This window comes from Canis lupus, chromosome 22, assembly GCF_048164855.1.
Source record: "Canis lupus baileyi chromosome 22, mCanLup2.hap1, whole genome shotgun sequence".
In the NCBI taxonomy this organism is placed as follows: Eukaryota; Metazoa; Chordata; class Mammalia; order Carnivora; family Canidae; genus Canis; species Canis lupus.
Window position 1 is genome coordinate 18,017,404 of NC_132859.1, and position 27,687 is coordinate 18,045,090.

At 45.6% G+C, this 27,687-nt stretch overlaps 1 protein-coding gene across 4 annotated transcripts; it reads left to right on the top strand.

Annotated features, from left to right (window-relative positions):
* The first annotated feature begins 5,261 nt into the window (after window positions 1-5,261).
* NME9 (NME/NM23 family member 9) lies at window positions 5,262-27,194 on the top strand. Of its 4 annotated transcripts, none has more exons than XM_072792581.1 (12): window positions 5,262-5,411; window positions 5,757-5,793; window positions 10,161-10,218; window positions 14,584-14,687; window positions 15,851-15,922; window positions 17,792-17,908; window positions 19,425-19,500; window positions 21,853-21,935; window positions 22,228-22,320; window positions 23,265-23,419; window positions 24,674-24,810; window positions 26,920-27,194. In XM_072792581.1, the coding sequence occupies exons 2-12, from the start codon at window positions 5,761-5,763 to the stop codon at window positions 26,949-26,951; spliced, it is 960 nt and encodes a 319-aa protein (XP_072648682.1). In that variant the 5' UTR covers window positions 5,262-5,411; window positions 5,757-5,760; the 3' UTR covers window positions 26,952-27,194. The 4 variants fall into 4 exon arrangements, with proteins under 4 accessions (XP_072648682.1, XP_072648685.1, XP_072648683.1 ...); XM_072792582.1 differs by having other exon boundaries at window positions 5,264-5,369; XM_072792584.1 differs by lacking the exon at window positions 17,792-17,908.
* The last annotated feature ends 493 nt before the right edge of the window (window positions 27,195-27,687 follow it).

A 27,687-nucleotide genomic window follows, 5' to 3' on the forward strand; every position in this document is an offset into this window, starting at 1 on the left:
AACCTACAATTAGCTTAACAAAAATTTCAGTTAAAAAATGAATTTGAAATGGATCAAGGTCTAAGTGTAAATTTTTAATAAGTCCTTTCATTATAACTTTTTAAATAATTCCTAGGAGAAAATAAACCTTCATGACCTGGGGGTAGGAAATCCTTAGAAAACGATTTCTTAAGCAGGGCAAAAAAAAAAAAAAAAGCAGTAAACAGAGAATAAAAACTGAGCATTTGTGGCTCAGTAGGTTAAGTGTCTGCCTTTGGCTCGGATCATGATCTTGGGGTCCTAGGATGAAACCCCATATTGGGTTCCCTGCTCAGTGGGGAGTCTGCTTCTCCCTCTCCTTTGCCCCTACCTCCGGCTTATGCACTCTCTTGCTATCTCTCTCTCTCTCTCAAATAAATACTCTTAAAAAAAAAAAAAAAAGGAATAAAAACTGACAACTTTCATCAAATTAAAAACATCTCTGGTCATTAAAGCCATCCTGGTAACGCTGAGTTCTCAGATGAGGGCAGAGTGTGTGTGTGTGTGTGGGGGGGGGGGTTCAGTGGCAATGCTTATCAATGCCACCCTGATTGAGGAAAACTAATCAAATGGCTCCATCTGGCTGCCAGTGCTGGGGGTGGCCACTGTGAACCGTGCCAGGAAGCTGCCTCCCAGCCTAAGCTGTGAAGAGAGGATGACACCTCAACATGGCAGCAAAAATGGCCTGATTATCAAGAAAATTTGGAAGACATTGTCTCTGTCCACAACATTCCTGAAACGTAGTTGCTATACTCCCCATTTTAAAGACTGGGAAACTGAGTCTGAGGAAGATGAAGTAGTGTACCTGAGCTCACACAGCTGGTGGCTGGTAGGTCCAAGGACCCAAACCACGTCTGTGAGATTCTAATGCTCCTGGTTCGACTACTCCTAGGTGCCTTCCTCAGAGCCAGTCACAGTAGGGACATGCTAGTATTTATGGAAAAAGAAACCGTAAGATCTGGAAGCAGAGAGGTGTCAATATGTATACATTCTTATCAGCTAACATAAAAAACTGGAAGCTATTTGGTTTTGTGATTTGCTCTTAAAGTACGTAAGTTCATTCTTGTTTCACACAGTCACGACACAATTCTAAGTGTTTAAATAAAGAAAATGCTCCTGGCATCCAATTTGGATCACAGAAGGGTTTCCCTTGAGTAAACCATCATCTTGTGGCAATAAACATAACTTGCAAGGGAAATAATTATTTTTGTTTGTTTTTTCAGTCTTTCAGACACCATAACACAGCAGCAACCCCTGATGTTAGAAGTTTTTGCATTAAACAAAGAAAAACAAACAAAGCACCTTCCCTAGGGGAGGACTTTTGGGCAACACAATCCAGTCACTGATGGATATCATAAAATATGTGAAAGATTGAACTTTCATTAAATCAAGATGTCAAAAGCGGGGGTGATCCATTTGGGAAAAATTGAGGAGGCTCCATATTGCCCAAACTGTACACTTTTGAGAGCAAAAAGGGCTGCTATAAATAATTGCACAGGACAACAGGTATAAAGTCAGGGTGTAAAGACATGTGGTTGCCTCAAGTTCGTTCTGTGGTTTAACTTGGCAAAGATGTGACTACATTCTATAGTACAGACAACCAGAAATCGAACTCTTTCAAAAAGAACACAAAGCATCTTTCAGTGTCCTGGCAGAATTTAATACTTGATTTGAATGTTATTTTGGAAATGAAGTTCTAAGGGAAATTTCAAACCATTCAAGAGCTTGAGTAACCACCACCCCGTGGCAACAAACATCAGTTGCGTTTAGTAGACCCGATCTGCAATGCAGTGTCTTACAGACACCGCTGTATGGATGTGGCTCAGTTTGCTTATTCATTCACCTATTTAGAACATCTTCATTATTTCCAATTTGTGAATAAAGCTGCTATAAATATTACATAGAGGGTTTTACGTACACCTAAGTTTTCCAATCAATCGAATAAACATACAGGAGCATCATTGCTGGATCATATAGTAAGACTATATTTAGCTTGTAAAAAACTGCCAAACTGTTTTCCAAAGTGGCTGTATGTCATTTTGCATTCCCACCAGCGATAAATGAGGGTGTCTATTGCTCTGGTGCTCTTCACCAATTTTTGTGAATCAATATTGTCAATTTTGGGAGTTTGAGCCATTTTAATGGGTGTGTAGAAAGATCTCATCACTGCTTTAATTTGTAATCCCTAAAGACAAATGAAGTTGAGATTTTTTTCATTTATTTACTTTTCATCTGTATTCTTCTTTGGTGAGGTATCTGTTCAGATCTTTTGCCTATTTTTTAATTGGGTTGTTTGTTTTCTTATTGTTGAATTTTGTGTTTTGGATAACAGTCTTCTTTCAAATATGTTTTGCAAATACCTTCTCCCAGCTTATGGCGTTTCTATTTAATTATCCTAAGTCTTTTGCAGAGCACACATTTAAAATTTTGTTTACCTATTTAAAAAAAAATCAGGGCAGCCTCGGTGGCGCAGCGGTTTAGCGCCACCTGCAACCCACGGCCTGATCCTGGAGACCGTGGATCGAGTCCCATGTCGGGCTCCCTGCGTGGAGCCTGCTTCTCCCTCTGCCTGTGTCTCTGCCTCTCTCTCTCGCTCTGTATCTCTCATGAGTAAATAAAATAAAAGGTTTTTAAAAAAATTAAAAAAATAAAAATAAATAAAAATAAAAATAATTCATATTTGGGGATCCCTGGGTGGCTTAGCGGTTTGGCGTCTGCCTTTGGCCCGGGGCGCGATCCTGGAGTCCCGGGATCAAGTCCCACGTCGGGCTCCCTGCATGGAGCCTGCTTCTCCCTCCTCCTGTGTCTCTGCCTCTCTCTCTCTCTATGTCTATCATAAATAAATAAATCTTTAAAAAAATTTCAAATTTGAGTATAGTTGATGAAGTTGTAAATTTTAATGAAGTCCAACTTATATTTTTTCTTTCATGGATCATGCTTTTGGTGTCATGTCTAAAATGCCAAATTTGAGATCACCTAGCTTTTTTACTGTATTTCCTTCTAGAAGTTTTACGGTTTTGCATTTTACACTTATGTCTATGATCCATTTTGAGTTAATTTTTGTAAAAGGTATAAGGTCTGTGTCCAGAGCCAGTAGTCCAGTCCCAGCACTATTTTTTGAAAAGACTATCCTTTCTCCATTGACTTTCCTTTGGGCCTTTGTCAAAGATGAGTTGACCACATTTGTATGGGTCTGTTTCTGGGCTCTATTCTGTTTCACTGATCTATGAATCTATTCCTTCACTAATATCATGCTGTGTTGCTTATAATAAGTCTTGAAGTTCAGTTGTGTCAGTTCTCCAACTTTGTTATTCTTCTCCAGTATTACGTTGGCTATTCTGGGTCTCTTCATCTTTTTATATAAACTCTGGAATAAATTTATTGTTATCCACAAAATAGCTTACTAGGATTTTGACCAAAATTGTGCTTAATGTATACATCACGTTGGGAGTGGTTGACATCTTAAGAAGATTGATTTTTCCTATTCACAAACATGGAATAGCTCTTCACTTATTTAAATCTTTTTAATTTTTTAAAATGATATAGTACATTCTTATTTTTTAAAGATTTTATTTATTTATTCATGAGAGACACACAGAGAGAGAGAGAGAGAGAGAGGCAGAGAGAGAAGCAGGCTCCATGCGGGGAGCCTGACATGGGACTCGATCCCGGGTCTCCAGGATCATGCCCTGGGCCGAAGGTGGCGCTAAACCGCTGAGCCACCCGGGCTGCCCTCTTTTTGATTTCTTATATCAGCTGGTACTTATTTCTAGTTTAATTCTACTGTGGTCTAAGAACAGACTCTATAATTTCTGTTCTCTTCAATTTGTTAAGGTATGTTGTATGACTTGAAGTGTGGTCTGTCATCGTGAATATTCCATGTGAACTTGAGAATAATCTGTATTTTGCTGTCGTTGGATAAAGTATTGTCTAAATGTCAGATCAGGTTGACTGATGTTCTTGCTCAGTTCAACTATATCCTTGCTGGATTTGCCTGCTGGATTTAGTCATTATTTAAAAATGGTGTTGAAGTTATCAGTTATACTTGTAGGTTCATCTGGATTATACTTGTGGGCTCATCTGTTTTTTTCTTACAGTTCCATACATTTTTTGTTTCATGCATTTTGATGATCTCTTGTTAGGTGCATACACATTAAGTATTGTTATGTCTTCCTGGGAAACCGACTCCCTTACATTATGTATTGTTCTCTCTTTATTCCTGATAAATTTCCTTGTTCTGATGTCTGCTTTGCTTGAAGTTAATATAGTTACTCCAGCTTTCTTTTGATTAGTGTTAGCACAGGCACAGCTTTCTCCACTCCTTTACTTTTAACTTATCTGTGTCTTTATATTTATTTTTTTAATTTATTTATTCATGAGAAACAGAGAGAGAGAGAGAGAGAGGCAGACATAGGCAGAGGGAGAAGCAGGCTCCCTGCAAGGAGCTGGATGCGGGACTCGATCCTGGACCGCTGGATCACGCTCTGAGTCATTTATTTATTCATGAGAGACATAGAGAGAGACACAGAGACACAGGCAGAGGGAGAAGCAGGCTCCATGCAGGGAGCCCGATGTGGGACTTGATTCCGGGTCTCCAGGATCACACCCCGGGCTGAAGGCGGTGCTAAACCGCTGAGCCACCGGGGCTGCCCTGTCTTTAAATTTAAGGTGAATTTCTTTGGGCACCTGGCTGGCTCAGTCTGAAAAGCATGCAATTCTTAACCTTGGGGCCGTGAGTTCGAGCCCCACATTGAGGGTAAAGATTACTTAAATAAATAAAACCTAAAAAATAAAGTGAATTTCTTATAGACAATACATGGTTGGGCCTTTTTCTTTCTTTTTTTTTTTTTTAATCCGTTGACTCATAATTGGTATAGACTATTCACACCGCGTTTGTAACCGTTTTCTATTTGCTCCACTTGACTTTCAAGCATAATTTTGACTTTGTAATTTTGCATTCTTTGTTGAAGGGAATCCCTTCAGATCCCTCCGAACCTGGAGCCGCCCCTGCGTGGCAGTAAGTAACAATAGAGAGGCTGCACAGCTGCTCTGCTGGGCAGCAGGTATGCAGGCCTCCGGGGACGCGACTGTGCAGCCCCTGAGCGCACAGGGTCTCTGCTGGGTGAGGCCAAACCCCCCGACGCTGACACCGCATCAGCCAATGAGAGCGTCCCTGGGGCCACTTCGGATCCCGAGGGGGCCGGCCTCCCTCCGCCTTTCTGCGGGGCCCGGGGGGCGTGGCTTGTTACCCGGGCGACTCGGGCCGCGCTGAGCTGCCCCCGCGACTGTGGCCGGGTCGCTGCAGACCAGCTGGGAACTCTGCACTTCGAGGACCGCGTACCCGTCGAGAGGTCCTTCGCGGTGGCTCAGTTTCCCAGGACTATATTGCAACAGTAGGGATAACAGGGTTCGGGGGCCTCTTCCTCCCGAATTCCTCGGCAAGCGCTCCGATGCCTGAAGGGCTGCCTCGCCGCCCCCGCCCCCCCATCCTGGGAAGGGGCTTTGCAGAAAACTAGCTGGCGAGCCACGACCCTGAGGGCTGCAGGCTCCGCTCCACCCCCCGGGGGGGGGGTGTTCATTTCGCACCAGGGCATTGCTTTGCTGTCACTTACAGTTACCTTAAAGGGACGGAGGCTTTGTCTGCAGGAGGCTCTGGGTTTGCTGGTCTTCGCAGCGGTTGTCCCCAGGCTGCTGCTAGCCAGAGCCCGAAGTAACAGAGCTTCTGTCTTCTTTTGCAGAGCCATGGGCAGCAAGAAGAAGGAAATAGCCCTGCAGGTAAGCCTTCCGGGGCGCTTGCTTCCAGCCCTTGGTTGGGGGTAGGGGTTGAGGAGTGGAAAGAAATCTATAAAAGTGATATTAGTTGCCAGCAGTACAGTGACCGTGTTCTCAAACTTGAATATTGTACCCTTCCATCTTAGAGAGGGGGCAAAAAACTCCAACAAACTTATCTCGACTCCCTAGTGACAACTTTTTTTTTGTGCCCTTAAATATAAGCAAACATAAAATTGGGTGTAAGCTCCTTTAGGCTTATAGTGTTTATGTTTTGATGTTTTATGTGCCACCCATTCATCGTATAGAGTACCTCATCTGTACCTGGAACAAATGACTCTGTCCTCTGGGGCATGAGCACTTTCCATGTGAATTTCTGAAGCCTAATGATTTAAAAAGGGAGAAAGCAATGTCACGGTAAGGATAGCATGTACTAGGAGAGGGTGGGAAGAGCTTTGCATTGAAAGTCTGAAGATCTGACATAGTTCTGACTCTTCTAGTCACTCTGAGAGTTGAAATAAATCACATAGCCTCCCTGGCTATATAGCTTGCCCATCTGTAGAATGAGTGAGCCGTTCCTCGGGGCCTTCCAGCACTGATGCTTTAGTGATCCAGAGTTACGAAACTTTTCACATGTCTACATGCTGTCTGTAAATAAGTTCTGAGCACCTGGGCCTACCATTTACTGCTTTGTGAATGATTTCCTCAGCCTCTCTAAGACTCCATATCCTTTCTGTAAACAGGAAGGATGATACATAGCCTGCAGTTGTTGTGACAAGACCCCTTTAGGCATTTCAAGGCTGGACTGATTGCTCTCTGTGGTGGCTCTAAGATTTTTGTCCCATACAATTATCTTTTCATCCATCTATGCCCTGTATCCCCTTTGGGTATAATATTTTTTGGTGATTTCAAAAAAAAATGTTATTCCCCAGAGCTCTGAATTCAATGTGATACTCCAAGTAAGTATTCCCACTTCTTGAGGAGGAGAGTGAGTGGGTGCACTTGGAGACATCTGTGTAAGCATTGTCTTACACAAGTCTACCGGGTCAGCTCCTTGAAAGAAGTGCTCTAGGGTTTTCCAGCCCAGGATCCCTGTCCTGTCTTTGAGTAAGACTATTTAGGGCTCCTTCTATGACCGAGACAGAAATCACAGGATGTCAAGAGACAGTCTGGCCAGAATGTGCCACACGTTGTCCACTCATTCCCTACCAAATGTAGGGCTTAGTGACATCAAGACACTTCCCATACTCTTCTGCTCCTGCTCCGTTCTTCAAATGTTCAGAGTCCTGGTCCTGCTGCTGGTGTGGCTTCTTCTATGACAGCGGGGTACCACAGAGTTGCTGCAGCTGAGCCACTGGAAGCGACTCATGAGAGAGGGTGGGGGCAGGGACTCTTCTGAAGCCTCCGTCACCTTCTTCAGGACTATGGTTGTGAGCCCAAACTGACTTTAGTCCAAATTTCTTAGAGCACTCAAAGCACCCAGAAGACTTTTTTTTTTTTCCGTAGGGAAAAAATGTATGGAGATATGATTTCTTTAGAAAGATGAATCTTTAGTAGAAGATTTGCAGATGTTATATGTTTCCAGCCCCTTTAAAGGAATAAAGGGCAGCCCGGGTGCTCAGCGGTTTAGCGCTACGTTTAGCCCAGGGCCTGATCCTGTAGACTTGGGATCGAATCTCATGTCAGGCTCCCTGAGTGGAGTCTGCTTCTCCCTCTGCCTGTGCCTCTGCCTCTCTCTCTCTCTCTCTCTCTCTCTGTGTCTCTCATGAATAAATAAATAAAATCTTAAAAAAAAATAAAGGGATAAAGACCTTAGGATATCCATATTAAGAGTGAGTGATAATTGCCATGGTCTTTTGATTTTTATAGATTTTTTAAAAAGATTTTATTTATTTATTCACGAGAGACACAGAAAGAGAAAGGCAGAGACACAGGCAGAGGGAGAAGCAGGCTCCATAGAGGGAGCCCAATGTGGGACTCGATTCTAGGACCCCAGGATCACACCCTGAGCCGAAGGCAGATGCTCAACCACTGAGCCACCCAGGAGCCCCTGATTTTTTATAGTTTTAAGCTAGCTTCACCAAAACTTACTAATTACAAAAGGAAAGAGAATAATTTCATAATGCAGACCACCTTAATCAAGTGATCAAAGTGAACATCAACAATAAGGAGCAGATCAAAATTGCATGTCACCTGATAGGCTGCAATGAGAGAACACTCTTCTGCTTCTCTGATATTCCAGCCAACCCAGTTCCAACCAACCCAATGATGCACAGCCTGAATCTAATCAGGAAACATCAAACATACCCAAACTGAGGGACATTCCACAAAATAACCCTCCCATAGTCTTCAAAAGTGACCCCAAGGTCATGAAAATCAAGGAAAGACTGAAGAACTATTCCAGACTGAAAGAGACTAATCCAGTACTGATTCTGGCAAGATCCTTTGCTATCCAGGACATTATTGGGATGATGGTAAAAGCTGAACAGGATCTGAAGGTGGCCTAGTAATAATGCATTAGTGTTTTTCCTGACTTTGATGGTTGCATTATGGTTATGTAGGATAATATATTCAGAGATAATGGAATATCAGGTTGGTAATTTAAATTCAAACAACTTCAAAATAATTCAGGTTATTTAATAATTTAAATGATTTCAAATAATTCAAGAAGTTCTTTATACTGTACTTGCAAATATTCTATAAGTTTGAAATTGTTTCAAAATAAAAACACTATGCAAAAATGTACACTATTAGTAATGTACTATGTATTACATGTATTTCTCCTTAAATTTCATTTATGATGGAAACCAGAATACTTCAGAGGTAAGAGAAAAATGTGAAGAAATAGCAATAAATTCAACTATTATTTCTGGTGTAGATGTTCGGATATAAGTAACAAAAGATGTGGAAAACTTATACACCAAAAAGCATAAAACATTGCTTTAAAAATTAAGGAAGATTGAATAAGTGATAAGAAACATGGTGTTCATGGACTGGAAGACTCAATGTTGTGAAGATTCCATTTTTTTCCAAATTGATCCATAGATTCAATGCAATCCCAATTAAAATCTCTGCAGGAGTTTTTGTAGAAATTGGCAAGCTGGTTTTAAACTACATATGGAGATTTAAAGGATCACGAATAGCCAAACAATTCTGAAAAAGAAGAACAAATATGGAAGCCTATCCTGCCTGACTCCAAGACTTAATATAAAATTACAGTAACCAAAAGAATGTGGTGTCAGCTTAAGAATAGTAGATAGGTCAATGAAACAGAATAGGGTCCAAAATAAACCCATGCTTATTTACGCAACTGGTTTTCAACAAAGGTGCCCAAACAATTTAATGAGGAAAAAAATCTTTTCAAGAAGTTTTGCAGAAACATCTGTACCTCTACATGGAAATAATACTAACCTCAATCCCTCCTTCATAATATAGACAAAAATTAATTTTAGATGGCTCACAGACTTAAAAGTAAAAGCTTAAGTTATAAAGAAAGATTCTGGAAGAAAATAGGAGAGCATCTTTGTGATATATATAAACTCTACAATCTAATAATAAAAAGGCCAACAATCCAATAAAGAAAATGGAAAGATTAATGGGCACTTCTCAAAGAAGTTATATATGCTGCGCTATTCCATTTATAGACAGATTAAGAATAGACACATTTATTGTGTGACAATAGGTGGATCAGTGTTCACCTGGGGTGAGGAGCAGGTGTGACTAGGAGAAGACAGAGGAACTTTCAGGGATGATGGGAAAGTTCTGTGTTGTGATAGGACTGTGATGACCTGGGTATATGCATTTGCCAGAACTTGGCGAACTGTAATGCTTTAGTTTTGTGTTTTTCACTATACATAAATTATATCTCCAGAATATGTAAAAAGACCAAAAGAAAAAAAATGAATGAATGCCTCTCTGTATATGAATCTAGATAAATGTCAAAACTCGATTTGAGTGAGAACAAAAATTGCAAAAAGATCTCTATAGTATGATATCATTTATGTACATTTTATGGATACAAAACAACTTTATATATTGTTTTTTGGACAAGCAACAAGATAAAATTATTTTTAAAAAATGACAGATTTTCTTAGGTTAGTGGTTATTCCTGGGGATGGAGGCAGAAGAGACAGGAAGAGAAAGGCAGACTGGGAAGAAAAGACAGCTTGAGCTGTATTTGTACCTATTTCAGAGAGGGAGGAAGGGAGGGAGAGAGGGAGGAGGGGGAAGAGAGGGAGAGAGGGAGCAAGGGAGGGAGGGAGGGAGGGAGGGGGGAGGGAAGGAGGGAACAGGGGTAGCAAGAGGTAGGTAGGTATCTGGAGCAAATGCATTACATCATTTCCCCATCCTTGCCCTTTGTTCTTTGATGTTAGGTTAACATCAGCACCCAGGAGCTTTGGGAGGAAATGCTCAGTTCCAAAGGACTAACTGGTAATTTAAGATAATTTTTTAGATCCATCCTTTTCAAAATTGCTAAATGGCATCTTGAACCATGAAGAGAAAAGCTGCAATGAGCACCATTTTCCTATAATCTTGAATTTCATTAAATGAAGAACCAGGTAATTTCTTTGTGTGTGTGTATATATATCTGACGTGCACGTCTGTAGTAAGTTCAGTTCAGGAAAGCAGTCAGTACTGGTAGGTAACAGGGTTCCCTTGTTACGGAGCCGACTGTCGGACCCAAGGGTTGTTTTAGTGGGAAGGAGTGAAAACCTCTGACTACCTGAGGCACAAAGGGGAATATGTTGGAAGGGATATGGGGATCTTGTGGAACTCCGAGGCTGGAAGGAGAGCCAGGCGTGCCAAGGGGCTGGAACCGGAGACTGCGTGGTCATTCGGATACAGCAGAGCCCCTGTCCCTTGTGGGCCTCCTCGTCCCTCTTCTCTTGTATGTTATCTGTTACCTATTGCAACAATTTACCCCAAATCATAGTAGTTTAAAAAAACTGAACATTTATCATCCCACTGTTTCTGTGGGTCTGGAATCCAGGTGTTGCTTAGCCTCTGGTTTGGGGTGTCTCTGGTTTGGGGTCTCTCACCAGGCTGCAGTTAAGGAGTAAGACAGGGAACGTCAAAGCTCAACTGAAGTCCAGTTTGCTTCTAAACTTGCTCATGCGGCTCTGACAGATCTTAGGTCATTTCCAACTTCATTCATGTGGCCGTTGGCAGGACCCAGGGCCCTGCTGGCTACTGGCCAGAGACATCAAGTCCTTGCTATCAGCGTCTCCGCAAGGCTGCTTACAACACAGTAACTTTCTTCCCCCAGAGGAAGCGGCAGAGGGGGAGGGAGAGACATGCAAGTCAAAGTCTTGATGTAACTGAGTCTCAAAAGTGACATCCGATCGCTTTGGCCTACTCGATTTGTTAGAAGCCAGTCACTAGGTCCAGGCTGCATTCAAGGGCCAGGGGTCACACAAAGGCACACAGCCCAGGAGGCAGGAGTCCCCGGCATCTTAGAGGCTGCCTACCACACCTGCCCCTACTGTTCTCTCTCTCCTTCACTCACTGTGCATTGTCTCTGGGCTCCCCTTCTCCCTCTGCATCCGCTCAGTTCTTCTCCCTATAAACACACCTGCCGAGCCAGCTTGTATCTGCTCCTCTTTCCCCAGCACCACCTGCACCCAGTGACTGCAGCTTTCAAGGCCCCTACCCCTTTCGTCTCTCATGACTCAGTTTGTCTTTCTAGCCCTGTCACCCACTATTCCCTGAGATATGTCCTGAGCTCCAATCTGTTTCCTGAACATGCCACAGGTTTCCACATTTGCTCACTTTTATCCATGTTGTCCCTGCTCCCTGAAATATCATGACCCCATCATAAGCTGGAGATATCTCCTTCATTCCCAGGCCCAGCTCCAGAGGAGCAGTCTCCTTGTATGACATCTTCCCAATCTTCCCAGAATCTCTGCATGGTCACTTCCCCGTGGAGTCACCTGGCCATTTGCGAGGGGAGGGGGGTCTTTATTCCCTCATGCCTCTCCCCTAACCCACACCAGCTTGGTGTGGCCCCGGTCTGGAGGAGCGCTCATGGTTTTCCCTCTAAACACAGGGGTATTGTCTTTTTCGTCTCTATCTCTAGCAGACTTGCCCAGGCCTGGGACAGAGTGGGTGCTAAATAAATGCTGGTTGTATTGATCCAGCAGTGTGGGTGTGAGTCTTGCCACATTCTACTACTTGAGGGATTACACAGCTTTTTTGATGGTGCCAGGTCTCAACTATTTTGTCTGCATGTCTTGTCCGTGCAACTAGAACATGTCTCTAGGGTGAAACAACTATTACTTCTATTTCTTTAACAGTAGTAAGAAAACTACCACCTCATCAATTTTTTTGAGAATTTGCCATGTCCCAGGCACCCTATGAGATCACAGCTGACATCTGCTGGGTATGGACACTGTCAGCCCTGCTCTAAGCAGTGCCAGGGAATTGTGTTGGCTGGAGGCAGCAGGGGCTCATCCTCCCTTTATTGAGCAGTCTCCGGGAAGACAGGCTCTTCATTCTTTCTAGAACCAGTGGAAATTTGCTTCCAAAGTCAACCACCATCTTGGAAGTCTTGCCTTCTGCTGGCTCATTTTCATCTGCCTTCAAACGTGCAAGTCTATCCAGATTCACACATGCACTTGTGTGTATTTACACTTATATTTATACATGCAAAGGCATGTGGACACACACCTTTTCATTTTCTCTGCCATTTCTTTCCTTCCAGATGTCTTCTCTGTCTTGCATCTTTCAAACGCTTGATACACTTCCTCTCCAGCCCTGTTCTCTCCCCCATAACCTTGTGAAGTATGCCTTTGTCCCCCCCACTGCTCAGAGAGCCAGGGGCAACAAGGGGAGATGGGAAGCTGAACTATGGGTGCAAATCCTGCGGAGAGGTTGGTAGCTAATTAGGCCCTGTTTTTTCCCCAGTGGGACGTGAACCCGCTTTCCTTGGTGGGCCCAAACATAGGACCTCTAAGTCTTCAATGACTTTTTCCTGGCTTGACCCAAATGCCATCCTCCCCCATTACTATGATGTACTGAAATCCCCAGCCTCCTCTAGTGTTGTTGTCCTCAGAGAAACTCAGAGCTTTATCCTCCATGTGGCTGCACAGGAGGCTCAAATCTGTCTCCTGTCCCTGCTGGTGTCTGGTTGCCTCTGAGACCACTGGCCTTAGATTCTCTTGTTCGAACTGGAAACCCAGCATGTCTAGAATCTAGTTGACTCTTCTTCCATCAGATGATCTCTCCTTGTCACCACCAGTTCTTTTCCTCTGCCAGGCTCCAAGGTGGAGTCCTTTCCACACCCACGTGACTTTCACTGCCTGTCTTTCCCTTCCTTTTCAAAATCTTGTGGTTTCCTCCCTTCCTTCCCTCCCACCCCCACTGCCCCCCTGTGCCTTGCTTCCTCATCCCTCCCATACCCAACTTGGTTCCTACTTTCTCTCCAAAAACTATGCTGCTTGGCTGAGACTAACCAGTGCTCCTGAATTCATGCATCTTGCTTCTTTCCTGGAATAGTTGAAAGAGCATGCACTCAGACAAACCTGGATTCAAAACTTGAGAATTTAATTTCTTTCTTTCTTTCTCTTTCTTTCTTTCTTTCTTTCTTTCTTTCTTTCTTTCTTTCTTTCTTTCTTTCTTTCTTCTTCTTTTTTTTTGTATCTTGGGTTAGTTACTTCACCTCTTTGAACTTCCCACAATCTCGCGCTGTGTTGGGCTGGGCACATCCTGTATGTATCTGGTACATGAGTGTTGGCTTAGCTTGCTTAGTTTCCTCCCAGGCCCTGTGGCCTCGTGCAATCAGACGAGAGGGTTCCCTTAGACTCAGTCCTGGCACACTCCATAGATGGGGACCCACAAAGAAAAAAGTAGCCAAGTTTCCACCAAGGTCTATATCAGGTACACTTGTCAGAACAATGTTGATTTTATAGAGTAAATAAAAGTCTCCTCGGGATCCCTGGGTGGCACGGCGGTTTGGCGCCTGCCTTTGGCCCAGGGCGCGGTCCTGGAGACCCGGGATCGAATCCCACGTCGGGCTCCCGGTGCATGGAGCCTGCTTCTCCCTCTGCCTGTGTCTCTGCCTCTCTCTCTCTCACTGTGTGTGACTATCATAAATAAATAAAAGTTTAAAAAAAATTAAAAAAAAAAAGTCTCCTTTACCCAAGGCAAGTGGCTTTTAATCCATCAGGGGAAAATGTCAAAACTGTGTTTATTATCAAAGCAGCCGAGAGTTGATTTTATGCTGACAGGCCACCTACGGTGACCTCTTTCTTTTAGAACAGATGGTTCTAGTACAATTCAAATATGTATTGAGGGCCATCTGTACCAGCCTGGCCATGAATGTAGCCTAAAAATTTACTTCAGGTAAAGCATCTGTGTTAAGAAAATTCTTTTGCTGGGATGCCTGGGTGGCTCAACAGTTGAGCGTCTGCCTTGGGCTCAGGTGTAATCCCAGGGTCCTGGGATCGAGTCCCGCATCAAGCTCCCTGCAGGGAGCCTGCTTCTCCCTCTGCCTATGTCTCTGCCTCTCTCTGTGTATCTCTCATGAATAAATAAATACAATCTTTAAAAAAAAAGAAAACTTTTCTATCACACTTACTTCATTATGTTCAGAATTCTGACCACTGAGTTTGTAAGAATGAGGGGCAGCTGTGTCTCCCTGCTGGCTCCTACTCCAACGGGATGACAAATCCCTTGACCCATAAATAACGCCGCAAGCAGCTGTCCGCCAGAGGGGTGTTCGAGTTGGCAGGTGTGAATTTTGCCTGATGTGGTGAGTGTTAGTGCCCGCTGAGCGTCCTGCTTCTTGCTTTCACATAGTGGTCGACGTCTATCAAGGCTGGTGCGGCCCCTGCAAACCCATGGTGAGCCTATTCCAGAAGATGAGGATCGAGGTTGGCCTGGACCTTCTGCATTTTGCATTGGTAAGACCCTCTTTCTCTGCAGAGTGTCACACAACGTTGCAAAAAGAATTGAACACTTAAAAGCAGGAACAGGAAAAAAAAAAAAAAAGCAGGAACAGGAAGCATGGGCTGCCTTTTCCAGGTCATTGAAGAGGCATTGGTTGTGAAATTTTGGGCCATCAGACATGATGCTTTATAGTCTCTCTGGAGATAGAGATTCCTACCCCCACGCCCACCCCGACAGTCCCTCTGAGCTCAGGCATCTCTTGCCCCCGTGCACAGGGAAGGGGTGCATGTCACTCAACACGTGTGCTCCTTGTGGCTCATGAACACCGAGGCTTTGAAGTCTTACTCTCAGAGCACAGCGCTTCAAGATTTTTATGCTCTGCTCTGTCGTGGGGAACTTGTAGCAAATGTTTACTTGGATGGGTGCATGGAAACGAGAACAAATCCCAGAGAAGCCTGTGAGGGACACTCAGTGGGCTGCTCGGATTAGAGGCCACAGGCGGAACACAGGAGGAAATACACCTGCAGTGACCTCTCAAGGACTTGGCACTTTCTTCACCGGGAATCAGCTCTGACACTTCTGGAGAGAGTGTGTGGCGCAAATGCCTGCCCCCGTCCAGGGTTTACCAGACACGGAAGGCGAAGTCCGAGGGCCTGCCACTTCTGTGGTTGTGGCAGCAGGAGGGTGTCAGACAGTGGAGGCCCCTGGCTCCGGAGCAGTGGCTGGCTGGGGAGAAGCCCTCGTGTCCTATTTGATCCTTCAAAAAAGCACACTGTCAACAGTTTTCACCAATATGTTGACAGGAGAGGTATTCTGCTGAGAAGACATTAGACGAAAAAGCATGAGAGCCAGCCAGGGCATCATCTGGCAAGGACAGTCACAGTGTGGATGTGAGTGCTGGGAGGAGTGTGTGTCAATGAGTGTGTATGGGGCGGTGTGTGTAGTGTGTATATAAGAGGGATATGTGTGTGGGGGGTATGTGTGAGTATATACACATGGGGTGTGTGGAGAGAGGGTATGTGGGGGGTATGTATGCGTGTGCCATGTGTATATGTGGGGGGACGTGTGTGTGTAGAGGGTGTGTGTCTCTGTGTGTGTTGTCCCATGTGGTTCTCCCAGCGCCATGCCCCTGCGTCCCCAGCACCCCAGGGCTCTCCTAACAGCTTGTTTTCTTTAGGCAGAAGCAGATCATCTTGATGTCCTTGAAAAATACCGAGGGAAGTGTGAGCCGACCTTTCTGTTTTATGCAGTAAGTACATTTTCAGGACCAGAACGATTGCAGATCATCAGGGTTCCGACAGAGGCGTCTCCCTGAGAGTCACCCAGGGGCGACTGGCTGTTGACTGCTCCAAACACGTGATTGTTTTCTCCCCGACTGCATTTGTTGTTTCGGATGAGGCTAGGCATACTTAAGTCCTGGTCGTGCGGGTCCCTGCCTAGGATGGTGGCACTGCTCGCTGGTGGGGAGGGCGGGGTGACACGGCTCCTGATGGCCACTCTGGGCTCGGCGGCCTTCCTGACTGGCTGTACATGGGAAAGAACAGGAGTCACTCAAATGCATATGCTCCTTCTGGCTCATGGACACTCCTGACTGACGTTTCACAATCTGAGCACAAGGTTTTGAGATTTCTATCCCCTGCTCCGTAGAGGGAAGCTCTCAGCACACATACTCTAATGGGGTAGACGAGCTCTGCGTTCACTTTCATTTAATCATAAGATGTGAAGATAGGTTTACAGAATTCAGAAATGAAAGGGACTACTGAGGAAGCCAAACGGCTCAGTGTTTTGAAAGATCACTTAGATGTCTTTGGGTGTGACATCCATGCTCTGGCCCCATGCCGCTCCGGGCCCACCGCCTCACACCTGGCTTCCTAGCTTAGGTCACCTGCCAGGCTCTGAAGACAACTGATGGATATGCTACCCCTGACTGCAGCCCCCTCCTCACACGGTCAGGGGCAAACAAGGCCTACCCGCCCACGTCTCCTGACAGCCAGGTCCGGGTTGTGCAGTTTGGAAACCTTCGAGCTCCTGCCCTTGGCACTGCAAGTCTTACAAATTGGAAGCTGATGGTACACATTATTTGAGTGTTGATTCTTGACAGACGACCGAAGTTAGATGCTGAAGTGTGGGTGAGGACGGAGGGAGAAGTAGGAAGGAGTCAAAGTGACAGTGGAGCAGAGGTGAAGAAATGCCATCGCTGTCACATGGGTTCACCCGCTTGAGCCTTTAGTGATTGAGGCGTGAATCACAGGTGCCGAGGCAGCAGGCTCCCTCACCACCTCTCACCCTCTGCTGGGTGGGTGGAAATGCGGGATGGCCCACTCTCCATGAACTTCTTCTTCTTCTTCTTTTTTAAAGATTTTATTTATTTATTTGAGAGTGAGGGAGTGAGTGAGTGAGAGACCGTGAGCTGGGTAAGGGGCAGAGGGAGAGACAGGCTCCCTGCTGAGCATGGAGCCCGACGTGGGGCTGGATCCTGGAACTCTAGGATCATGACCTGAGCTGAAGGCAGACGCTTAACCAACTGAGCCACCCAGGCGCCCCTCCATGAGCTTCTGTGAGTCATACGCAGAGACTGCGGAAAAGGTTAAAGCAGGAGACTCAGTCACCCCCACACACACCACCTCCACTGTGAAGTCTCCTCTGACCACCCCACTGGAGCTGGGAAGCCATTCTTGCCTTGAATGCTAAGCATCCTCTTAAAGTGATGATCTTATTCTATTGTAATTGTGTCTTTGATACAACCACAGAAGTCTCTCCCCACTTGACTTCCCATTCACAGAAGCAGACAACCATGGCTTTTCACGTTGACTGTTGATACTCTTTGCTGAGGTCTTGGTGCTTGGCAGAGTAAGCGTCCCATAGATATTTGTTGCATGGATGAGCCACATATAGGCCACGCTTGGTCACTCAACCTCACGTGCCTGGCTCCTCCCTTAACTAACTCTCTGTTTCCCTGAAGGAAGTTTTGGAAGGCGAGGCATGGGGTAGAAGGCAGAGAAGTGGATGAGCCCTCGCCCTTGGGCACACTCCTAAGCAGAGCTCTGTCTCCTGAAAGATGGAGATCTGTGGAGATGAGTTCAAGTGGTTTGAGTGGGGCATGTGTTCCGTGCTCTAGGGTGGAGAGCTGGTGGCAGTGGTTAGAGGAGCCAATGCCCCGCTGCTGCAGAAAACCATCCGAGAGCAGCTAGAGGCTGAAAAGAAGGTGCTGGCTGAAGGCTGCGAACGGAAAGTGGTAAGAAGCACTTCCGCAAGAGGCGAACTCAGTGTCTCCCTACCCCACTAATTTTTCCCGGAGTGCTCAGTGGAAAGTGTCATTAAATGCCCACTCGGGAGTCCCTGAGGGCTCAGGGGGAGGCAGTGCCTACCAGGACATAGGTTCATTTTAAAGCCTTCTTTGAAGAAGTCACCCCCTTCCTCCAGAGCACTTGAACTTCTTTTACCCAGGGATGCCTGAGTGGCTCGGTGGTTGAGTGGCTGCCTTTGGCTCAGGGTGTGATTCCGGGGTCCTGGGATCGAGTCCCACATCGGGCTCCCTCCAGGGAGTCTGCTTCTCCCTCTGCCTGTGTCTCTGCCTCTCTCTCTGTGTCTCTCATGAATAAGTAAATAAATATATAAAAAAAAACTTCTTTTATCCATTTCCCGTTCATCCCCCACTTCTTTTTTCTTAAGATTTTATTTATTTATTAGAGAAAGAGTGACAGAGCACAAGCAGGGGGAAGGGCGAGGGAGAGGGAGGGGAGAAGCAGGCTCCCTGCTCAACAGGGAACCTGGCGTGGGGCTCGATCCCCAGACCTTGGGATCATGACCTGAGCTGAAGGCAGATGCTTAGGGCACTGAGCCGCCCAGGCACCCTGCCCCCACTTCGATTCTTAACAGGGGTTTCTGGAATCCTGATAATATGAGTTCAAAAATGAAAATAAAGTTATGGAGTCAAGTAGTTGGTAGGAGAAGTCAGCCTCAGGGTGAGCTCTCTCCTGGTGACCTGCCCTCACCTCCCATTCCTGAAAGTTTTGTGATCCCTGAGGGTTCATTTAATTTAGAAATTAAGTTCTGTATGAGAAATAAGATCAACATAGCTTGTGATTTTTATAAATTACTTCCATGACAACACAGACTATAAGTTTTTCACAAAAACTTGGCTGCCATTGAAACTGACACCACCTCAGATAAAGAGAGAGGCATTTCCTGGTGCTTTGAGCTTCCGTCCAGTGAGCCTTAACGTTGTTCAGTGTTCGTTGTTTAAGTTTTCATATTCAATTCCAAATAGCAAAGCCCTGTGTTTATAGAATGGATTAGAATCAATCCTATTTTTTTTCCCAAAGATCACATATGCTTGTGCCCCCTGCAGGGGGAGATGCTGTCTGTCTTCACCACTTCCCTGTATGGGAGGTGGGGGTGGGGAGCCAGGTGCTAGTATCTCCTTGTATGTCAGTTCTTCCTTTGTCTTCTGGCCAACTCCCTATTTCACCTTGTCTACTTGATGCTTGTGGAAATCGAACAGCACCTAAACCTTAAAGTCAGCATGGATTTCCTGGTCTTCAAACACCCTCACCCCCACCGTCATCCAGCTACTAAAAAGGGTCTTGTAAAGTTTCCAAGGCTGATGATCTTGACTGCCTTCTTTTTGGCTCTGCATGTTGGGTCTATGCTTTTTTTTTTTTTTTTTCCTTGGCTTCTGTCAGTTTTGGAAGGTCTTTGTGGTAATTTAATTAGCTAACTACTTTTTGTTCATGACTAATTTGTACTAGATTAGAGACGAGGCTCTGTCTGATGAAGATGGATGCCTCTCCCATGATGAAGACAATGGTGAAGATGAAGACATGGGTGAGTAGAGAACCACTAAGCAAGAAGAAAAGGCAAAGCATATGAGTAAGCAGTGTTTTGGGCAATCTGAACCGTGGGAAGATGAACATTTCGATTCCAATCACTTGACTTCACACATTTTGTGTCAAGTCTCCCTTCTGCCCTTTCTTGGCATCGTAGATACCTTTCACAGCTTTCTGATCATGCTCAAGTATGACAAATATGACTTTCAAGGCAATTACCCCACATCGGGAAAAGCCCCACTTAATAAAAAGGAAGGCGGAATTTCAAGTAATGATGCTGGTGCTTCCTTAGTCTTCATTTGAGCTAAAGAGCTCATTTCTTTTTTGCGCCTTGTTTCTGAAGGGCCCAAAAGTCAGCTGTGCTGCTGAACACCTTCCTACCCCACGGCCCTGCACCAAATATCAAGTCACCGATTTTATACTCCTGGGCATCTCAGTTCTTCCTGAACCTTTACTAATGGAAGAACACCTTGACCTGACAGTAGGGAAAGCCAGAAGTTCAAAGGGCCATTGCTGGGAAGGTGGCTCATGACAGTAACCAGGGAGACTCCAGGGAACACCAGCATTCAGTTCAGGATGCCAGTTGGAAAGAGGAGGATGATGTTTATTATTGTGTGAAGCAAAAAAGCTATTTATTCATGTGTGGATAATGAGGACTGTTTGAGTTGGATTCTAACAAGGCAAGAGGTGCAGTTCAGGAGAGCAAAAAAATATTTTTTTTCAAGAGTGAAAAAATATCAGTGTTTTGGCTTCTGCAGGAAACATTTGTTAGCTCCTTTTTTGGATGATCTCCTCTTCCCTCCTTCATTATCTCCTCTCAAATCAAGTCTCTTCACCTAGAAAATAACACAATAACCTATTCTTGCCCTTAGCCTTCCTCCCCTCCATGCCTGAGCTTCCTGAGCGTCCATAGTCCTTGGGCCAACCCCTCACCTTCGGCTCCCGCCTGACCTGCTTCAGTCTGGCCTCTGTGTCTGCTCCTCCCTGGTGCTCATGGGGGCACCACTGACCATCATGGTGCCAAGCCAACAAACGGTGTCTGGTCATATCCTATAGCCTCTGAGGACTTGGATGATGTCGATGGTGTCTTCTTTCTCCAAAGCCTCATCTCTTTTCGTTTCTGAGATATCATGACCTTTCTCATTTTCCTTCTACCTCTCTGGCCTCTCTGCAGCCTCCCCTTCATTGGCCTTTACTTGTTTGCTCCCTTTTCAAGCTGGAATTCTCTGGGCCCTGATCTGGCCTCTTCTCTCCTACCCTGCACCTCTAGGGGATCTCATTAATGGGTCAATGTATAAGGAGTCCCTTATACATTGTAAGAGTCCCTTAAAGACTATGTGTTCATGGGACGTTAGAAATAATACAGAAAAATGAATATATTTATTGCTTAAAATGATTCACATTTTTGCAGTACATGTTTTGGAGATTTCCAGAGTAGGAAGCTGTCCTCAAATGCAGATTTTATCATGTTTCTTTACCACACAACTGATACAAAGGTTGAGAACAGAAAAGAGGCTATGCGGGATACAGAGTCTGTGGAGAATATAGGTAGCTCACCAAGGCCAAGTTCATACAAGCAGGAGTATAGTAGGGAGGGGCTTATGGACTGAACACCAGGCCCCCACAGCTTCTGCAGGCCTGAACAGAGACTATAATCATGTGCCACTTCTCTCATGGCCACAGCTGACTGGACTTATGAACACTGATCAGGACACTGGTCAGGGAGCTATGACTGCTATATTGGTTCCAAACAATGAGCTGGCCAGTCTGGTCTTCTTTCAGGAGAATTTGTGGAGATAGAGAAGATGGTAGCTGCAGTTTGTTAGAATGTTCTGGTGCTGAAAAGTCAGACAGACTCAGGGCCTGGGGCCATCATAACTCCCCATAGGCCAGAAAAGTTCAAAAGAAGCCTTAGTGAAGGAGCCAGCAGAGTGAGAGAAGACAGTGGACAGCAGTGAGAGGCTCAGAATCATGAGAGGTGACCAGAAGGCACAAGAGAGGCCAGGCCCATGTTGCCTCTGCTCCAGCTCTCCCCCACTCCAAGCCAACTCTTTTATTTGTTGCTGGGGTTCTGCTCCTCAGTAGTCTCTGATCTCCTCCCTGCCCACGCCCACCCCCACCCCTTTTCTCCCAGGCTCAAGTCCCTGGCATGTCTCTGTCCCTTGTAGCCAGGTTGAGGTTGAGGTCTGCAGCCTGACCTGTGCCTCCACTAGAGTCCAAGTGCGCAGTGGGGGGAGCCCCAGGAGCTGTGTGCAGAGGCTGCATGGCCCCTGTGGTTGGCCCCCTGAGAGCCTCAGAGATGGGTGTCGTGAGCCCAGCGTCTGACAGCACCACCCTCTGCTTATTGCAGCTTCATCAGGGAAGACCTGCACCTTGGCCATCATTAAGCCAGATGCAGTGGCCCATGGAAAGACGGATGAGATTATTATGAAGGTAAGAGGGATGACGCTTCCCTGACAGACTGCCCCCGTCTCCTCCGGTGGAAAAGCAGGGGCGGGGCATCGAACAACAGTGTGCTAGTGGGAAAAGGAGGCTTCTGAGGAGTTTCAACCAAAATTCCACTGAAGTAAATTAAACATTTTCAATCCATTTGGGACAGATATAATGAGGATGAGGGTCTTGGCTGCTTTTAATGTTACCCTTCCCATTATCTTTTACTGTTCAGCACATTTAAATGTGAATTTGGGCTTGATTTACCCTTTCACAATATATGCATATTTTACAGATCCACGAAGCCGGTTTTGACATTTTAACAAATGAAGAGAGAACCATGACAGAGGCAGAAATGCGACTTTTCTATCAGCACAGAGCTGGAGAGGTCAGCTCATCTGCTTCCACACATCCAACACACTCTCATTTCTTTCTCTTTCTCCAACATTATGTTTATAGATTGATGTTAATTTGGGAGAAAATAGATTACTAGGAAAAACGAGAATATGAACAGCAATAAGGCCATGAATTTGCTCTCAGAATGGTGATTATAGTCTGTATCAGGTAAAAGTTCTTTGGCTGCAAGGAAGAGATTTTGATTCTAAGTTAAGCAATGACATAAGGGATTCATTGGAAGGATACCCCATAATTCCTAGAACTGAAGAAGAGAGTTGAAGCAGTTGAACAAGAAGGTGTTGGGGAGAAGAAGAACCAGGGCAGTTGTAGGAATCTTAGGAGCAGAATCCCATGGACAGTCGCTTTAGGTACTGCTGTTGGACAACTCAGATTCAACTACTTTCCACTTGCTTCTGACTCTCCTCCTTGGGATGGAGGCCTAGTTGACCTAGCTTGGTCGTAGCCCCACCTCTCAGGTGAGGTGTGTGTGTTTGGTGGAGGTGGAGGGGGTGGAGAGGCATCTGGTTGTCAGCCAGACTAGGCCAAGTGAAATGGGAAGGGTTGCTCCCCAAAGGAAAACCAGAGTATTGCTACTTGAAGCAGCAGGAAAGGTTGTGAGGCATTGCAAAAAATAAGTCTTAGCTAATCCCACCCCATGGTTATCCAGCATCCATATGATTTCCATACACATCCCTATTTAACTTGTTATAATCTCTCATTCAACCCAAAGTTTCATTTTCCTGCCTTAGCCTTTATCTGGGTTCTCTGGGTGTGGCTGGTCATCACCACCACCCCTCCCTGGGCCCTTCATGAGTATGCTGGCTGGTGGCAAGGCTGCTCACTGACCCTCTCCCTTCCTGTGGGTGGGATAGGCCCACTGATTCACTGTAGGCCCCAGGACCCCTACCCTGGGTCAGTTACCTCTCCCTGTACTAGGAGGCATTTGAGAAGCTGGTACATCACATGTGCAGTGGACCGAGCCACCTCCTGATCCTCACCAGGTCTGAGGGCACTGAGGACGTGATCACTGCCTGGAGAATGCTCATGGGGCCCTGTGACCCTGATGTGGCAAGGAGGGAGCAGCCTGACAGGTGATGTCACCAGCTGTGGTCTTTTCATTTATCATAAAACTTGCATCCAAGGAAGCCGAGAGCCCTGCTCTATATTCAGCCCTGAATCCCCCCTTTATGTATATTGGGACAGACCCTGGCCTCTTTGTTATCTATTTGAGGAGACCCTGATATCTTCACCCTCTGATCCAGTCCTACAGCTAGAGGGTTCTGCAGTGTGGTCCCAGAAACTCATGCAATATTCATCCAGGAAATACAGATTGCCGGGCCCCACTAAAGCCTGCCAAGTCAGAGACTCTGGGCAGGGCCTAGAGATCTGCATTGTAGACTCAACCCTCTCCACCCTCTTCCCACTCAGGGTGTCCTGACACCACCTAGAGTCTGAGCACCCAGTTCTACACTCTGGACTAGGCTGCCTTGGTCCTGTATTTAGCCTGGCATCGCCAATGCCAAATCCATTGTGTCTTGCCTTTGAAGCTGAGAGCGCCCCAGCCAATAGAAAAGAAATGAGCTGGGGACTAAGTAACTGCAGTTGTACCTTGCAGTTTAGGGGGCCAGAACATTCATATGTGAGGACTACTAAGACAGCCCAGGGTTCAGATCCTAGGCTACCACATACTCTGGCAAGTCCTTTCTCTGAGCCTCAATTCTCTCATCTGTAAAATGGGGTTATGACATCTATCATGGGAGGCCACAGAATGTTAAGAGCACTTCCATGGGCCATCCATGAATCCCTCTGGGCTTCAATTTCTTCATTTGAAGAATAGGTACTACAATGCTTCAGACATTGATGTGATGATTAAATGAGCATATGTATGTATGTGTGTATATATATGTGTGAGGATACATGTATGTGAAGCACTTGGAACAGTGCTTGACACAAAGGAAGCCCTAGCAGTATTAGTATTATCTTATAGGGTTATTGAAGAATTAAGTATGCACACCTATATCGAGCTCTTGGCAGGGTGCTAGTCCCTGGTAGTGACATCAACAAAATGGCAGCTCCCAAGCTTACACCATGACTCAAACATGTTTAAATGGAGAATCGTGTATGTGAAGTACCCGGCAACCTGCCCAGAATACCATCATGATGGAATAGATGTCAGCTACTATCCTGTTGTTGTTCTCGGCATTTCCGATGGAGAGAAAGCCGTTTCACAGAAACGCCCGTGCTAGCTGGTTGCTGGTGACCATGTTGCCAGAGGTTGCCAGAGAGCAAAACGTTTCTTTTCAAATGAAACAATTGTTTGTTGTGCATTTTGCCAATGTTCCCAGTCTCCGCGCTCAGTTCGGCACAGAAATGCCCTTTAACGCAGTCCACGGAAGCCAGGACAGAGATGACGCCAGCAGAGAACTGGCATTGCTCTTTCCCACTTTTAAGTTTTCAGACGAAGTTCCAGAAGCTTCTCTGGGTAAGTCATCAAGGCAGTTTTGGCCTTTATTAAATCTGCAGGGTTTTTTTTGGGTGGGGGGGCGCTGATAATAACTATGTGGTAACTAAGTCTTCAATCTAGTAAGGAAGGTCTTATTTGAAAAAGAGGGGCCATTACATAACTTTGGTAGCAATCCGATCTGTTCTGTGCTTTCCCAGAGTAATGATCTTGCTTTTTAATATATATTTTTTTATTTCCTGCATTCTTACTTTGGAGTCATATTTCCATTGCAAAGTTACTTTGCGTTTTCTTGTGGAAACCACTGGGAAAATGTAACTAGCTTTCTAGAATCTTGCTTCAAAGTCAGCTAGACGCTAGATGTCACTACCTCACTTCCTCTGTGCTTCCACACACCCCACACTAGGCCCTTAGTGGGGTTGCTGGCCCTGGAGTTTTATACAAAAGGCCCCGGAGCCTGCTGTGACTCTTCTATCCCTCAGCCCCCACATTTTGGGAAAAGTTTGCCAGGTCATCTCTATCTCCAAATCTGGGTGAGAAAGAAATCCAAGGGGTTCAGAGTGCACGTGACTTACCCTACTCCACATGTAGAACTAGGACTGGCCCATGATGTTCCTGCAACTGAATTGGCTATCTGCAGTTTGAGCCTGAGGTGAGGAGGAAGGGGCCAGGGGGTGAGGATCCTGGAAAAAGCAAAGCATGTGAGGGTGGAATTCCTGGGAGAACGCTCCACACAGATCTGAAATGGTAATAACATACTCGTGCACAAATGTTTGGGTTTTAGCCAACATATTTATGTAAATGTTTCATATGTTCACAGTCTCAAGATCTGAATCCAGCCAAGTAAGAGTAGGTGGTCTGAGGGCAACAGAAGATGGGACGGGAGCTGGACCCTGCTGGCCCTCATTGAATTTTTGTGGCTGCCTCCTGCCAGCTGAGGGACAAGCCGGGTGGGGTGGGATATAGAGTAGAGAGATCATGGGAAGTGTAGCTTTATATGGATCACAGAGACCCAGGTTGACACATGCAAATGCAAGCTGTGGTTCTTTAAAGCTGATCACCTGCTGGGAGGAAATCTCACTCTGGTGACAGTGGCACCACTAGGGCCAGCTTTCCTCTACGGACCCACCCTCAGAGACAGCCCATCATGCATTTCATTGTGTCCAGGGTCATGGCACATCTTCATCCTTTTAGGGGAGGATTGGAAAAGTAGTATAACTGAGGGCCAAGTCTGGGGAGGGAGGATAGTGGCCTGGCTGGGAAATACTCATTGGAGCTATTGCAGAGAGTGTTGGGAGATCACAAGCCTGGCTTTTGGGCCCCAGGTGATAATGAGCAAAGGGGACAATTCCTGGGGGGCGGGGGGTCTGAGCCCAGACACATCCCAGGAATAAATGCCAGCCTCTTGAGAGCATGATTCTGCAGCAGCCTTGCTGGGGCGCTATGTTCCCCTCATTTGTTTGATGTGTCATGCCTCCTCAGTTTTGTCAGGAGCACAGTGTGCTTCCAACTTACCATCACTTTCTCTGCTAAGGGTCACTGGTCAAGGGCACTGCAGACAAGACCATTCTGGGTTTGAATCCTGGCTTCACTATTCACCAGCTGAATAGCCTCGGAAAGTTACTTACCTTTCTGGGCCCCATATCTGTGAAATGGAGATAATGACAGACCCATTATTAGCTCCATAATAATATCTCCACAATAGTGATCTTCCTCACAAGGGCTGCTGTGAAGATGGAAGCTGACAAAGGATATTAAAGTTCTTAGCCTGGGGCCTGGCACATATTGAGTCCTCAACAAATTACTCTCCTGATTTTTTAAAAAAGGTTTTATTTTTAAGTAATCTCCACACCCAACACAGGGCTCGAACTCACAACCCCAAGATCAAGTCGCATGCTCCATCAATCAAGCCAGCCAGGTGCCCCTCATTCTCCTAATTTTTAATTCCTGGTCCTGAACACACATACAGTAGGACCTTTCTCTGCTGTCCTTTCCACCCCGGCCCCTCACTCCATAGTCTGTGATGTAGTGAGATCCCCTTTTCCTGCTTCTTTGTGGATGGTGAGTGGGACAGAGGACAGGCACAGGGCTATGTTTCAGAATTCCTGCAAAACATCTCTTGTCCCACAGGCCCTGGGGCAAGGAGCGGCGGGCCCCACTGAGGCATGTCACTTCCCTGAGGACATGGATTGAGAGGCTGGGCTGCAATTCTGGAGCATGTGACCAGGGACAAGGCCACGAGATGAAATGTCAGTACGCTTGAATCCGCTACATGTAGGAAAGCTCCAGAATTGGAACTTAACTCTTTTCAGCATCAATACTTTTTTGGTTTGGCTAATTCTCAAGAACGATAAAAACAAAAAATAGTATATTCTTTCCTGCCTTATTAAACAGTATAAAACATATAGCTTGTTTTTGTTTTTTGCTACCTCTTGGATTTTAAAAAATAAGTGGACATCTGTTATTGTACCCTCGTGTGATATGGTGTCATCTCAGAGGATACTGAGCTGCATAGGGCAGTGTTATCTATATAATAAATTGACATTATGGATTAAACAAGTTTAGAGTTCAAGTTGATAATTATGAACTTGAAAACAGTGCAAATAGATTAGATAGAACACTTCCAGCCATATGGATGTGGAGGCAGATAGAAACTGGCTTTAATCTTCCTGTTGCCTACCCAAGTCACAGGGGCAGTCCTGCAACGCTGCCCAACTGGCCATCTGAGGTTCTCCATGAATCAGGCCATCTTTATAAAATAATGCTTGGGAGTTACATTTGGAACAAGGATTCATCTGATTTTGACGTTTCTTTCCCCTGTCTCTTTGGTTTCTGATTCTGGCCACTGCCTAATTTTAAAATCTGAGCTTCCAGTGGAGCCAAGTTGCCTGCAGCTTC